We start from the raw sequence: 16,631 nt of genomic DNA on the forward strand, positions 1-16,631 counted from the left end.
ATCGGGCGCCGGGTGCGCGAGCATGGTGGCGTTAGCCAAGGCGAGCTTCGCGCCCGTGAACGCCGTGTCCATCTGCTCGGTCCAGGTAACGTCGCCTTTGCCCGGCTTACCTCGGAGAGCTTCGTGCAGGGGGCGCAGGAGCTGGGCGATACGGGGCAGGAACCGATGGTAAAAGTTCACCATGCCCAGGAACTCCTGCAGCCCTCTGATCGTGCGGGGGCGCGGAAACCCCTTCACCGCCTCCACCTTGGCCGGCAGGGGGACGGCTCTGTGCCTGGTGACACGGTGCCCCAGAAAATCGATTACGGCGGCGCCGAACCGGCACTTTGCGGGGTTCACAATCAGGCCATGCTGGCCCAGGCGTTCGAAGAGCGTGCGGAGGTGGCGTAGGTGCTCTTCGCGGGACGCGCTGGCGACGAGGATATCGTCCAGGTACAACAACAACAACATGCATTTTAAAGGCCATTTTCCCTGCTAGAGCGGGGGTTAGCCTTGCGGTCCCCATGACAATCTTCTCCATTTTGCCCTATTTTCTGCATCTCTCCTTGTTAACCCCCTTGCCCGCATTTCTTCTTCCACCATCTTTAGCCAAGTCTTTCTCGGTCTTCCCCGTCTTCTACTTCCTTCTACATTCATTTCCATCACTCTTCTCAACCAGTCACTTTCATCCTTCCTCAACACATGACCAAACCATCTCAACCTGTTCCTCTTCACAGCATCAACACAGGCTCTATTCCCATCATCTTTCGCAATTCATCATTTGTCTTCCTCTCTCTCAACGATACTCCGCACATCCGTCGAACCATTCGCATTTCCACCCTTTCCAACCTTCGTTGCTGCTCTACGTTCATTACCCATGTCTCGCTCCCATAAATCATAACACTCCTCACACATGCAGCATACACCTTTCCCTTCAGCTTCAACGACACTCCCCTCATCATCAGCACGCCACTCAATTCCCGAAACTCCTTCCATGCACATCTCACTCGAGCAACCGTTGCCGAGTCTGATCCACCTTCTCCATTCAGCATGTCTCCGAGGTAGCAAAATGTTTTCACACCTTCCAGCTTCACGCCGTCTCCAAGATCCAACTCAACATTTCCTCCATCTGCAGCTCCCTCTGTGCACACCTTACATTTGAATGTAGCTGCCACACTGGTTAATGACCCTCTCAGACCACTACATTTTTGATGAACCCACTCAGCGCACATTGTACACTGAATGGAGTTCACTCTGACACCCTTCCTACACACAGCACAGGGCCACTTCCCAGTTCTTTCCACCTCACCACATGCTTTACCACTTGCCATCACCTTCGTCTTTCCGATATTCACCTTCAGACCTTTTGTCTCCATACATTCCTTCCACGTGTTCATCTTTTCCTTCAGTCCATCCATACTTTCCGCAATCAACACCAGATCATCTGCATACAACAACTCCCACGGTAAACCCTCCTTTACGTTCTGAGCCAGCACCTCCATCACAGCTACAAATAGTAGTGGACTTAGTACCGGCCCCTGATGCACTCCCACCTTCACCTCAAACTCACCACTGTTCCCGTCCTTCGTCCTTACAGCTGTGCGCGCTCTTTTGTACATTGCCATCACTACTCTGATAAACCATTCCTCCACTCCTAACTTCCTCAATGCCCATGTCAATACTTTGCGTGGAACCCGATCGAATGCTTTCTCCAGATCAACAAACCCTGGTCTACGTCCAGGTAGACGTAGACAAAATCCAAGTCGCGCAGGACGCTGTCCATCAGTCGCTGGAACGCCTGAGCTGCATTCTTCAGACCGAAGGGCATCCGCAGGAACTCGAAGAGTCCGAATGGCGTGATGACCGCCGTCTTCGGGACGTCCTCCGGCCTGACGGGGACCTGAGGGTAGCCGCGTATGAGGTCCACCTTCGAGAAGAAGGACATGCCCGCCAAACGGGTGGAAAAGTCCTGAATGTGGGGGACGGGGTAGCGGTCGGGAGTGGTGGCGTCATTGAGACGGCGATAGTCCCCGCACGGTCGCCATCCCCCGCCGGGCTTCGGCACGATGTGCAGCGGCGACGCCCAAGCGCTCTCTGAGCGCCGAACGATGCCGAGTCGCTCCAGGGTAGCGAACCCCGCTTTTGCCACCGCCAGCTTCGTCGGCTCGAGGCGGCGTGCCCGGGCGTAGACCGGTGGCCCGACGGTGGGGATGTGATGGGCCACCCCGTGCTTGATGGCCCCCGCCGAGAAGGTGGGCCGCGTGAGGGCCGGGAAGCCGGCGAGGAGGTGGGTGAATGCGTCCGCTGCCGGAAGCGTACAGATCAACGTGGCCGGAACCGAACCGTTCCGCAAGCCGCTTGGCAAGCCGCTCGTTGAGCTGCTCGACGAGCTGGGCAGCGCACAAGCGAGCGAGCTGAACGTCTCGGCCTGGACAAGACGTCTGCGCTTTACGTCGACCAGGAGCCCATTAGCGCACAGGAAGTCCACGCCTAGCAGTGCCATGGGCACGTCGGCGGTGACGAACGTCCATCGGAAAACCTGCCCTCCGAACTGCAGAGAGGGGCAGCGTTTCCCATACGTACGGATGGGCGTCCCGTTCGCGGCAAGCAGCGCGGGGCCCCCGCCCGCGGCGTGCTTGTCTGACGTACCGGCGGGAACGACACTCACCTGCGCTCCCGTGTCGCACAGGTAACGGCGCCCGCATAAGGTGTCCGTTATGAACAGCAGGCTGCTCGAACGGCCGGCGCTCATCGCCACTATTGAGCGCCGGCCCGGGCGTTTCCCGACCTGTTGAAGGAGCATGGCGGATGACATTGCCGAGCCTCGTGGCCAAACTTGGCGTAGAACCAGCACCAGGTGGTGGAGCTGGAGGAGTGTGGCTGGCTCCGCCAGGCCGGTGGAGTTGGCGGTTTTCCCCGCGGTGGCGGTTTTCGCCGCGGCGGTGGGCGGGGCGTGGCGGCGGTCACGAGGGGCGTATCGGCATGCTGCGTATGCTGTGTAAGCTGATGCTGTGGATCAGCATCATCAGCAGCATCAGCAGCATCAGCCTCGAGGTCCGTGATGGCCGCACCGACTCTCGCCCGCGTATCCGAAGCCGCGAAGTACCTGTCCGCCACGGCGGCCAATGCTCGGGGTTCCGTTAGCACGGTCCCGGCCAACGTGAGGCGAACCTGCGCTGGAAGTTGGCGACGGAAAAGCGCCCGGAATAGAGAACCGGGGGCTTCGTCGCCCAACAGTGACAGCATATGGTCCATTCCGACCGATGGGCGCGTGTCGCCGAGCTCGGGGAGATCCAGGAGGCGGTCGGCCCGTGCGTCGTCCGTGAGGCCGAATGTGGCTAGGAGTAGCCGCTTGAGTGCCTCGTACTTGTGGCCGTCCGGTGGGTGGCGAAGGACGGACACAACTCGAGCGGCCGTGCCGGGCCCGAGGGAGGCGACGACGTGGCAGTAGCGCGTGTCGTCGCCGGTGAGGCGCCGAAGCTGAAATTGGGCTTCGGCTTGAACGAACCAGACTTCGGCCTGGGCCTCCCAAAATTCGGGAAGTTTAATCGCCATTGCCTTGTCGTTTGCCATTGCAATGGCGTCGTGTTCGGAAGGATCGCTACGGCAGATCCAACGTCGAGGTCACCATATAAAGCGCGATGCTGCGCGCGCTAATGCTTACGCAAGGAGCAAGCGGACAACGCGGTTCATAAAAGAGTCTTTATTGAAAGTACTCAAACTGCAGCACGAAGCTGCTCAGGGCTGCGCGCCCCGTGTATATCGTGAGGCCACGCCTCTCTCCCTGGCGTGGCCCATCCCCACTTGGTGTGCGCGGTGATGTCACCACGTCAGTGCTTTCGTGTCCGCCACAACGTAATGATGGGCCACAGCTGGATACAACAAGTAAGGGAATGAACAAACAGAAAAAGAGGAGAGAGAGGAAGGTTGGAAACAGTAATGTGCAAATAAGATAATTTGGTTAGGTGAGGTTAATGGGGGGTAAAATGTTTTGCAAATAAATATGGGGGATGACGAGATAGTAAAACGCCACTTTCTTCAAGCCATATAGGTAAAGGTGCAATTGAAGAGCTTGAGAAAAATATGAGTTCTCTTCCAAGGAACTTCAGTGCAAGAGGAGGCCATTAAGCCCATCAAAGCCTGCACTATTGTTGTTGTTAACCTATGGTTGTTTGTTCTTGCTCTATCCTGAATGTAGTCTATCATTTTTGAATGCTCAGCATGAAGCTATTAAGAGCAGCTGGATCATTTTTAGTATTTAGTGCAAGTCATCCGTAGTTTGAACCATGGACCTCAGGCCTCAGAGCGGGTGCTCAAACCATTACACCACAGAGTTTGATTCAAATATCTGGTCAATATTGGCAGGAGGGCAGTTCCACAAATGAGAGAAAAGACTAATGAGAATGTAGGTGCGCGGTAAGCCCTGATTTTGGATGTTTAACCGGGAGATGTTACTTACGTGATATGTTCTTCCCGGAGGATCTGCAGAGTTTTGGAAGGTTGGGTGAGACAGACAGAGACAGAGACAGAGACAGAGACAGAGACAGAGACAGAGACAGAGACAGAGACAGAGACAGAGACAGAGACATACATACATACATACATACATACATACATACATACATACATACATACATACATACATACATACATACATACATACATACATACATATATATATATGTATGTATGTATGTATATCGGAGGAAGATGAGATAAGATGAGAGGCTATAAAATATATCAGAAGGGCAGTCTGCAATTAGAACACCAGGCCTTGTGCTTTTGCCTCATCATGGGAGTTGCCAATAATGTGGACACCTTTAGATTCCACAAAATTCAAGAGAGAATGATGTAATGCTGGGATTCCAGCCTGTATGAAGGAGCAGTACTCTCTTATCTTGAGCTATGGATAAAGGCCTTGTAGGCTGAGTAGCTCTGACCTTTAAGGAATGATGGAGGATGTCAAATTGTGGTTGGCTTTGCAGACAAGCTTTGCTTTATGGTCTGCCATTGGCTAATCAAGGAAATAGATAGGTGGGTTAATTTGATGATCTTTCTGAAGTAATAGAGGGAGAAGGTGAGACTTTCCTGGATTGAAAGGCGTTCCATTTGTTAGACCAGCCAGGTTGGAGCCTGGTGTTGGCTTAGCGGTTAGGGTGCCAGCTTGGGATCCTAGGATCCTGGTTTCGAATCCCGGTCGATCGCTGAATTAACACCAAGGGGGTTGACTCAGCCTGTCATCCTTCCGAGGTCGGCAAATTGAGTACCAGCTTGCTGGGATGAATGATCCCGGTGTGTACCCCGGTTTAGAATAGGTACACCGTATCCCTGCGCATCGTAAGAGGCGACTAAGGGTTGGCGTCAGGAAGGGCATCCGGCCATAAAAACATTGCCTCAAACAGGGAACCATGATTGTCATGGGGCCCGCAAGGCTAACCCCCGCTCTAGCGGGGAAAATGGCCTTAAAACGATCATTCATTCATTCATTCATATCAATGATAAACAAATGATAATATTTCACGCCATCATTCACAGGTCACCACTGCCCCCACCCCATGCACCACCCCCCTCAACAAACGTCTTTATATGTGCTGATGCTTTGTTTGTATAACTATACTTCAGTTGAAATAGCTTGAATTTATTTACACACAAAGCTTTTGGAATGTTCTCGTTGGTCATTCATTACGAAATCATACCTGATGCACTTCACTTTCACTTTCATTTGAATACAAATGATGTTGCTTTTAAGCAAACCACACCATGTTATTGTCGTGTTTCTCCAGCCTTTCTGGCCAATGGGTACTGGATGTGCACGGGGCTTCTTGGCAGTATTTGATTTAGCTTGGTCAATTCGATGTTGTGCCCAGGGTAGCTCATCTCTTGAGGTCCTGGCTCAAAGGTAAGTTGCTATTTCATTTTGTGTTGGTTTCAAAATGTGATTACTGATATTTCTGAAAATGTATTTTTTCATACATGTCAGAGATATGCAGGTGCGTTTCATTGCCTCTGACATAACTAGGCTTCCAATGGCTGTTTTGCCCACACTGGTGGATATCACCATGTGTTGTGTGGATTTCTCTTGTCCTGAACTTTTTCAGCCTTTTGATGCTCGGGCTTTAATATATCAGTCAATGTAATATGTTTCACATGTCCCATATATGTTGTTTTGCTTCATATTCAACCTCCATTTAATCTGTCCTTCCACCGTCACCTATGCTAGGCCTGGTGTTGGCTTAGCGGTTAGGGTGCGGCTTGGGATCCTAGGATCCTGGGTTCGAATCCCGGTCGATCCCTGAATTAACACCAGGGTGGTTAACTCAGCCTGTCATCCTTCCGAGGTCGGCAAATTGAGTACCAGCTCACTGGTAATTCCCTGTGTGTCGCAAGAGGCGACTAACAGGGTTGTCGACAGGAAGGGCATCCGGCCATAAAATATTGCTTCAAAAAGGGGACCACGGTGCCCAAAAAAGGCCAACCCCTGCTCTGCGGGGAAAAATGGCCTCTAAAGGTGGTTCTTTTTTTTCTTTCACCTTCACCCATGCTAGATAGTTGGGTTGAAAGTATAGTTCTCGCACTGTAATTAACCTTGCGCATCATCATATATGTGATCGTGTTCCTCTGGGCAGAGGGTACTTTTTCTTGTGGATTTGGCAGAATGTTCTATCTTCTCTTTTGGTCCGTTTTTAGTGCTGCTTTCTTGATCTATCAGCTTCCTTTTGTTCCGAGTAATCTTAAATTTTATTTGAAAAATCCACGTTATAATAATTGGAAATCAATCTGCCATTTTGTCATTCTGTAGTTATTACCTCTGCCACCGAAGGTGAAGGTGAACGGATGTTACGTTATCACCCCTGTCTGTCTGTCTGTCTGTTTGTCTGTGAGCAGGATATCTCAAAAAGTTGTGGACGGATGATTTTGATTAAATGTGATTCTGTATTGTGATTTTCTGGTGTACTCTGGGATACAAAACATAAACTGTCCACCTGGCGGAGGTATGCTCTCTACTGAGTGTCTTTCTAGTCTATCTTTCCAACCACGTGAGGCTGTCATTCACTTTTTTCACTGATGATCAAGTTTCCCAATGCCATTGCAAGGAATATTTTGTATTTGTTGCTCTGAATATTGTACTCGGTACATGGAAGGGGTTTTGGTGAGGGGAATTTTTACCCTCGCCTCACACTTTGCTTTGGCACATAAATAAAACACAGCCTTCTTATTTCTTCGTGTGGTGATCAGAGAGAGTATTTATCGGCTCCTTCCACAAACCACTCCGGAAAACCTGCACAAGAACTTCAACCAATACAGTGTAGACCCAAGTACGCGCTACCCCAATGCTTCTCTCAACGCGTTGCAGCCCAGCCAGGTATGGATAAAAGTTACACATGCTTCACCGGTGTCTGTAATGAATTGACTCCGTTTATCCAATTTGATTTAATGTTTTAAAAGTTTTTTTTACACAGGGACTCCTATGCATAAATTTCTCTGGAGCAACTTTTATCTTGATATTAATTTTTTAAATGTATGTCTATGTCCAAAAAAAAAAGAAAAAGTTTTTCGATTTGTTCACAAAATCTGGGCACACTGAAGTTTATTGTAATCACTACTTTAAGATAACTTTAGTTTGTTCAATTCCTCATTTTATTTATTTATTTAAGGAAAATCACAACTTTTTCTTGATCATGGAATTATTTTTATTTTTAATGCATTAAGCATGATTTGGTTTCGATGGCTCAGAGCCATCTGACTCATTTTTGAGGCATTTCATCGACAAGTAGTGGGTGTACCTTTTCCACACCTGGCCTAACTTTGATGTGAAATTTGGACATGCTGTTATGTTGTGTTATGGAAACCTTGTATTATGTTGGTTTATTTTAATCCTTTATGATGACGATGTCAAGTCTCCTCGGGCAATTCATTGCCTTTCTATGGCTGGTACACATGGGTAAGTGTGTGGTATAGACGGGGGATCGCCACTCTTCTCCGTCAAACCAGTAATCTGACACTCAAAATGCAATCTTTAAAATCCTTTATAAAGATGCATTTGATGTAATTTTTAATGAAGACATTTAATATCTAAATAACTTTCTGGGCAAGTTAGTGCTTCTCTCATACTGCCAAAAATAATTAAATAAGTAAGAAAACATTTTCTTAGAATAAGAAAAGCTTTCTTGAAACAAGAAATCCATGAGTATTTTGTTTTCCTTGCAGTTCGAATTTTTTTTTCTCGTTTTCTTGTTTCAAGAAAACTTTTATTTTCAGAAAATATTTTCTTACTAAGAAAATTATTTTTGGCAGTGTGAGAGAAGCATTTTTGGCAGAATTTTTTTTTCTCGCAGTGGCAGGATAAAAATTTTTTTTTTGTATACAAGATTGAGGCTCATGAAAGACCTGACATTAATCACACAAAAAGTCAAACCGACACATAAAACACAAAATAAGGGGAGCGGTAGACAAGATTGGGAGAGAGGGGGAAGGACACAAACACAAAATTTTGAGAGCAGGGACATCGAGCAAACTGTGGGAGGGAGAGGGCTTGGGGGGAGGTGGGAGAGGTATAAAACATATGGACACTGCAAGGACCTCCAGGAAAGAAGACGGAATTTCAAAAAAGTGTGTCTGGGGTGAATTAGCGGGGGTAGAAAAGATCAAGGTTTTGGATGGGGGAAGATAAGAGATGGTGGTGAACAGCTGTTTTAAAGACCTGGAGGGAGGAGTGGGGTAGTTTGTTCCAGAGGTGGGAGAAAAGGGGAATGAAAGAGTGAAGGTGAGCAGAGAGCCTAGATTTTGGCAGTTTAACCATGAGGGTTGCTGGCAGATCTTGTGCGACCTGTAGGAATATTTGGGGGACAGAGCACAGAGAGAGCTGGGGTAGCAAGGCCGGACAGGAGTCGGCAGAAGACAGAAAGACCACCAACCTGCCTGCGGTGAGTGAGTGAAAGGCCCTCGGAGTTAGCTTCATCGCAGAAGATTCCAATGATTCTGAAAGCTTTAGTTTCAACAGCGTGAAACCGAGCTAGGTGTGAGGCAGGAGCACCGGCCCAGAGGGGGGAACAGTATTCCATTGAGCTGCGGATGAAAGCCTTGCATGTGGTGAGGAGCTCAGGTGTGCCAAGGAAGGACTTCACACGACGGAGGATGCCCAGTCGGTGATTGGCTTTGGCAGCCAGCCTGGAAATATTGTTTTCCCAAGAAAGATCATGGCAGATAGTGAGACCCAAAAGCTTGAGTGACAGAACTTCTTGGAGAGGATTGTTGAGAAAGTAGATGGGAGGGTTTTCCAGTTGGTCTTTTCGGAGAGATATAGTAAGAGTGTGAGATTTGACAGGATTGAAAGACATGTTCCACTTGTTTGACCAGTCTGTGATTTTGTCCAGGTCTGCAGAGAGTGAGGAGGCTGCAGACTGCCGATCTGAGGGATGAGGAATGGAGCGGCAGATAGTGGAGTCATCAGCAAAGAGATAGAGAGGATTTTCCAGAGAGTCGGAGAGATCATTGATGAAGACCAGAAATAGCACAGGCCTAGAACACTACCTTGGGAAACTCCAGCCAGAACAGGAAGGGGAGATGAGAGAAATCCATTCAGGGGCACACGTTGACTACGACCAGAGAGGAAGTCCGCAAGCCATGCGTGGAGATTTCCATGGATACCATAGGAGGAGAGTTTGGTGAGCAGAGCTGGGTGCCAGACTGTATCGAAGGCACGTGATATGTAAAGGGAGACAGCTCTGATTTCCTGTTTGGCATTGAGGACCTCCATCCATTGTTGAGACAGCAGAAGCAACATGTCCAGAGTAGAATGACCTGGTCTGAATCCAAATTGACGATTGGAGATCAAGCCATTGGAGGAGAGGAAGGATTTGATATCTGAACCAATGATGGATTCCATGACTTTGCTGATAATTGGGAGCAGGCTGATTGGTCTGTATTTGCAAGGATCTGTTTTTGCACCTTTTTTTGTAAAGCGGTAATGTTTGCTGATTTCCAAGTTGCTGGCAGATGACCTTGAGCAAAAGAGAGGGTGAAAAGAACAGAGAGAGGGTGAGATAGAGCTGCAGAGCAGGATTTTAGGACCCGTGGGCTGATGGCGTCTGGTCCAGTTGCAGAATCAGAGTCGAGGTTTGACAAAAACTTCTCCACCTTGTCAGGAGAGAAGGACACAGAGTCCAGGAGCAGTTGGGTTCAACTGGGTAAGGTGGGAACAGAGAGAGATGGGTTTGGGACACAAGATTTTGAGGCAAACACAGAGTTGAGGCATTTGGCTCATCATTTAGTCTCATCTGTTACGTCTTGCTGTTTGGTTGAGTGGTTAAGAACTTGTTTCTTTCTCTACTGGCTGGTGTGGGTTCAATTCCCATGGCTGCTCACTCTTGCCATCCCTCACTTGGCAAGTGTGTTGAGTTTACCAAACATCCATTTGTCCTGCATTGAATTGGACTAGGCTGGTATGCAAGGTTTGTTTTTTTCTCCGATGCAGCAATGTCAGCAAAAGTAATTCTCTAAGAGAATTGACCATTTATTGTCATTAGAGTTCATACCAAAATGATAGATTTGTTTTTTTTTTAAAGAGATATCCATGGGAAGTGCAGGATATGGACAGACTTAATTGGTATGAGCTTACTCGGTCACAAATGGATTTGAAGAATTGCCAGGAAACTTTTCTCTATGAATGTGACAAATTGCATCATGCTCTTGCCCGTTTTTTTAGCTTTTATTTTTGGTCTTGAATTTTTAACAACTAAATCATTCATCCAACTGAAAGGAATTACCATATTTAGATAAAAAATGTATTGCTTTCACTGGACTTTGATTTTGCTTTCTGGTGGGTTAATGTTGCAATTTGTCTTATGAAGTGGACAATGTGATGATATATGCAATGGGGGTGCAGCACTATTGCACACTCTTCTTTTAAGGAGTAGTGGAGAAGATATGAGAGGTATTAGGAAAAAATGAAGCAGCAATTAGCAAATTATGGGAGTTAATATTGCAATAGCAAGGAAAGGGAATTTACAGAATGTATTTAATATATGTTCCTTTGCAAGGAACTTCATTGCAGGAAAAGGCGATTCGGCTCATCAAAGCCTGCACTATTATTACCAACCTATGGTTGTTTGTCCATGTTCTATCCTTTTTAAATGATGAGCACCAAGGAAGGAATTAACTTGTATCATTTTAGTATTTTGTATGCCTCAGCCAGGGTTTGAAGCATCAAATTCCCAGACTTGGAGCGGACGCTCAAAGCCTTACTCCACCGAGCCTGGTTTGACCATAAAAATTTACAAGTTCAGGCCATGAAAACAGTTTGCATAATTTAGATAATAAAAAGTCAGTGTAATTCATTCCACAGTTAAAAAGGAAGATTCCATTTCAATAACAGTTGAAACAAGAAAGAAAGCAATCGGAGATTGCAAACCCTCGCCAGGATGTATTTTCGGTGGTTTTTAAGGCTTTTGTGTTGAAACAAATATGGCGGCCGAACCACGTGACCGATGACGTCATAATTATCATAAAAAATTATACAGGTGGAGATGCACCTATGGTGAAAATTTCCTGTCGATCGGACCAACAGTTGCAGAGAAAATCGTATTTATTCTGTGCAGACATATATTTTCCCCATATAAAATTTTAAAATATATTTTCAATGAAAACTTGGCCCCCTGACCTTTAACCCCAAAAAATAATTAAAACTAAGCATTTTTGACCATTTTATGCCACATGTTATTTTTCGGGAATTGAATAATGAACATTTTGGTGTTGGTTAGAAGGGAATCGGATAATGTTTGACAGAGTTATTAGTAAAAAAACAATTTTTGACCTTGAGTTTGACCTTTCAAGGTCACTCAAGTTCAAAGGTCATGGTGCCAAATGAAATGTCGTATGTGACTTCCTATATGTCAGTAACAGTAAGTGTATGCATATCTCTTGTACGTTTAGAGTTATAGTGGTTTGAAATATATTTTAAATGAAAACTCGACCCCCCTGATTTCACGTTTTGGGTGACCTTGAGCTTGACCTTGGGCCTAGAGAGTTAAAAATTGGGCACAGTCTATTCCAGGGCAAGGCAAATATGTGTATAAAGTATGGCGATGCTATGTGCAACGGTGTAGATGTAGTGCTGCGCACAGACAGACAGACAGACACAGACAGATAGACCAACCAACCAACCAACCAACCAACCAACCAACCAACCAACCAACATACTTGCCGGAATCTATTCCGGCCAGTAACAAACGGACTCAAATGCAATACCCTCTCCTCTGGTGAGGGTAACTGGAGAGCATCTGAAAATGCAAAGTCCATCCACGTCCGTGTGTATTCAGGCATCTTCTTCTGTTTTTTTTTTTTTCAATCCTGACATCTTTCTTTCAATCTTTCAATCTTTGCTCTGTATGCTCAAATCTGTATGCTCAAAATAACGAACAGTTAAAAAAAAATACAAAATGAAAATTTATGATGTTATGCAGCTTTGACCTTTGAGCTTTTGATATTAAAAAAAAACAATTAGCTTCTAGATTTTGATTGGTGAACTAATTCAGTAACCCAATATGCAAGTTCTTAAAATTTTAGGTCAATTGGATGAAAATTTGATTTTATGCAACCTTGACCTTTGACCTGTTCTAAAAAAAACAAAAAAACAATCGGCTTGTAGCTTTTGGTTAGTGAACCAATTCAGTGACGCAATATGCAAATTCTTTAAATTTCAGGTCAATTGGGTTGAAAATTGGCGATTTTACTCAACCTTGACCTTTGACCTTTTGACATAGAAAATCCATCGGCTTCTAGATTTTCATTGGTGAACTAATTCAGTGACCCAATATGCAAATTCTTAAAAGTTCAAGGCAATCGGATGAAAATTGACGATTTTATGTGATGCTGACCTTTGACGTTAACCAGATTATTAATTTCCCTTCTCATAATTAAGCTTTGTAGAAACTTTGATGACAAAACTCAAATGGTAAATTTAAATTCCAGGTCAATTGGATGAACATTGATGATTTTATGTGACGCTAACCTTTGACCTTTTGACAATTATTAATTTTCCTTCTCTGTATTATCATGATAAAGCTTTGGTGAAAATTTCATGAACAAAACACACACACACGCACACACACATGCACGCACGCACACACACACGCACACACACACTTTTTATCCTTAGCTGCATTCTGTGGTAAATGTAGTATCAATCTCTTTTGGTTTGTTAGGATCTAGATAATGTGCATTACATTAGCTGTATCGTGAATACACCTACCTGTTGTTGTTGTTGTTGTTGTTGTTGTTGTTGTTGTTGTTGTTGTTGTTGTCAGCTATGTGTTTTAGACTTTGCCTTAGACCATTGCTTCATGGTGATGATGGGTTGCTTAAAGCCCCAACTCAGTGGTTAGACTTTGTAAAGCTTTTGACAGGCAATAACGCACTCGCGTTAGTGGAAAGATACAGTGGGATGCTCAACATTCGCCAGCAATCGATGCTAGCAGATGAGTCCCGAGATTAATGTGTTGCCCAATGGACGGCAAACTTTTTGATGCAGCTGCCCTGACTGTGAGCAATATTCTGACAATTTATTGTTTCGTTGAGAATCAAATCCAAACTCCACAGCTGAAAGACACATCCTGTCAAGCACTCCAGACCCTTTGTTTTCGAGCAGTGCAGATATTTACTGGGCCCAACCAGGGCATGAAGAAAAAATTGTGTTGTAGGTTTTCAAAGTAACCCCAGTTGATTCACTCATTTCATATTCAGCCTGGTGCTGCTGGTTACATCATTTTTTGGGTGCATGGTTGTATCACTGATCTGCAGCCTCCCCCTGTAGGTGGAGCAGGAATTTGGAATTTGACCAGAGTTCCGGTGATAGCCCGCTTACTCTGCATGAAGGACACCGTGGGATCTTTAACGTTCACCATCGAATACTGGCGGATGGGACACCCTGTTTCATGTCCATCCGAGGGACAGCACACATATTGTTGTCTCGCCCTGCCTTTGAGACACCATAATGACAGTTTACATCCTGGCTGAGCTTCCAACCCAGGTAGACAGCTCAGCGAGGCGAATGTGCATACTTATAGGTCATCAAGCTAGCCTCACCCTGATTGATGTTCAGTAGAATTGGTGATGTATATGCATTACTATTGAAAGGAGTAATCCACAAATTATGTTGCTGTGGTTGATTCATTAGGACATTTGCAACCACACAGGTGAAACATCTTCTAAACACAGGGGAGCATGTTGAACTGGGAAAAGCCGTGGAGACTGTTCGCTTTGAGTCAGGTATCACACGGCAAGGTGAGCATGAATCTGTTGCACCCACATTAGGCACCTTCATCTATCAAATGTACCAGTGGATGTACAGTTTTTAACTACAATTCACAATTGAAACCAAATGTAAATATCACAACAGTATTTCAGTATTATGTGGAACTCTGGGTGCATGAGTCGAGACAAACATTTTGTCACACCCATGCGTTTTATTGTTCATGGTCCTTGTAGTGATACGTGCTTGGGTTTATTAACAAGTATTGATGTAGCTGATGGTATGTGCACCGCCACACAGACTCACTGGTGCGCTCGAGCAAGCTGCTGAGCTGGTGCCAAAGACAAACAGAACACTGCCCTTGTGTGTGTGTTGTGGACTTGGCCAGCTCATGGAAGAGTGGGTTGGCATTGTGTGCCATCATCCATCGCTACCGACCAGATCTCATGTAAGACCGTTTTGTTTCTCAAGTCACATTTTCTTGACCTCTAATGCATAAATTCCCATCTTTTAATACCTTGTTTCATTCTAAGGATTTGTTTCATATCGTAATTGCTTTGATCATACACAGACTTCATAATTTGGTTTATCATCAAGCATGAGAAATTTCCTCTTCTTAGACTTCTGCTTTTTATGCCTCCTCTGACGAAGTCGCCGGAGGCATTATGTTGCCGGGTTGTCTCTCCGGCTGTCCGTCCGTGCACCCGTGATCTGTTTTTGTTACCGCAATAACTTAAAAACACCTGAAGCGATCAAAGTCAAATTTGGTACAAGTATGTATAATGATGTAAGGATAAACTGCGAAGATTATGTTGGCAAGAGGTCAAAGGTCAGATGTCCCTTAGGTAAAAAAAATATTTTGTTACCGTGCTACCTTGTAAAGAAGTGATGGGACTTTGACCAAACTTGGTATAAGTATATATTATGATACAAAGATGAACGGATTAGAGCTTGGCATCAATAGTTCACATATCAGAGGTCATATCAGGTAAAAATGTGATACTTGAGAACAGCTGAAGGGATTTTAATCAAACTTGGTACAAGTATGTATAAACTTCTATCAGTACATCAGTCCATTATAGATTTTGTTACTGAAAGCTCAAGGGTGAAAGGTCACATTGAAGCTCATGATAATGTGATACCATTGGCTATGGGATTAGAACTAAACGAAGACATGCACATATGCACATATGTACATATTAGATATTAAGGTGAAATGGTCTTGAGGTTTTAGGTCTAAGTTCGAGTCAGCAAATACTAAATGTGGGTGGAGGCATTTTGTCAATGTGGCAACATTGAATAATGTCTAGTTATATATATATATATTTGCCTTTGAATTGAGCCGACCCGAAGAGAAACAAGTACAGATACATTCAAAGTACACCGCCCCCATGCCAAATAAATAAATATCCTCCAGCACGGTATTGACGGGGTTCCTTCTGCGCCCAGCGATACCGCCGTGCAGCTCATAGAGACGGTATTTGGAAGGAGAGGTGTACAATAATTGATTGATTAATTGCGTAATTAAATTTAACAAATAATAATCGGAAAATAATTTCTTAATCAATTAGCTAATGGTGTTTCATGAACCACCACTGTTTCATCCGAAGCTGTAACTTTTTGAAAATGAATTAAATTAATTGAGCAAAAATTAAATAATTAATTGATTAATCAATAAATAATAAATCGATTAATTGATTCATCAGTAAATTAAAAATATCCTTTATAGCCACATCACTTGGTTACTGTCATGTCTGACTATCAGCTTCCTAGCTCAAAATGTAACTCAGATATTTCCCAGATGAAAAAGAAAATAAATAAGTGATTAATAACGAAAATTTATAAATAATGATCGTAAAATAATTCAATTTAAAAATTAATTAATCAAGTCATTAATCGAATAATAAAAGAATTAATCGATTAATGGATTAATCAATAAATCAAAATATCAGCTTCCTACCTCAAAAGGTGTCTCAGATATTTCCCAGATGAGAAAGAAAATAAATAAGTGATAACGAAAATTTATAAATAATGATCGTAAAATAATTCAATTTAAAAATTAATTAATTGTCATTAATCAAATAATAAAAGAATTAATCGATTCATGGATTAATCAATAAATCAAAATATCCTTTATAGCCACATCACTTGGTCATTGTCGTGTCCAAATATCAGCTTTCTAGCTCAAAAGGTTCCTGAGATATTGCCCAGATGAGAAAGGAAATAAATCAGTACTTAATCGAAAATAATTTAGTGTAACTCATCAATTAATTGATTAATCAAAAAGCAAGAAATGACGTTTTTGCCAAAGCACTTGCTCACTATTGTGCTGAAATCTCAGCTTCGTAGATGCGCAGAGAGGAGTGAGATGATATTTTTTACTCTGTCCACCTATCTGGCAGTC

General features: G+C 44.5%; 1 protein-coding gene across 8 annotated transcripts in view; it reads left to right on the top strand.

The window, feature by feature from the left end:
* The window catches only part of LOC137429537 (protein-methionine sulfoxide oxidase mical3a), a 272,059-nt gene that overhangs the window by 21,542 nt on the left and 233,886 nt on the right, over positions 1-16,631 (top strand). For all 8 annotated transcript variants that reach the window (XM_078778013.1, XM_078778017.1, XM_078778019.1 and 5 more), the window contains exons 6-9: positions 5,763-5,878; positions 7,216-7,342; positions 14,172-14,259; positions 14,528-14,675. In XM_078778013.1, coding sequence (XP_078634139.1) covers positions 5,763-5,878; positions 7,216-7,342; positions 14,172-14,259; positions 14,528-14,675 — 479 coding nt within the window. The remainder of the gene's footprint in view (positions 1-5,762; positions 5,879-7,215; positions 7,343-14,171; positions 14,260-14,527; positions 14,676-16,631) is intronic.

This window comes from Myxine glutinosa, chromosome 1 (assembly GCF_964187855.1).
Source record: "Myxine glutinosa chromosome 1, kmMyxGlut1.1, whole genome shotgun sequence".
Classification (NCBI taxonomy): domain Eukaryota; kingdom Metazoa; phylum Chordata; class Myxini; order Myxiniformes; family Myxinidae; genus Myxine; species Myxine glutinosa.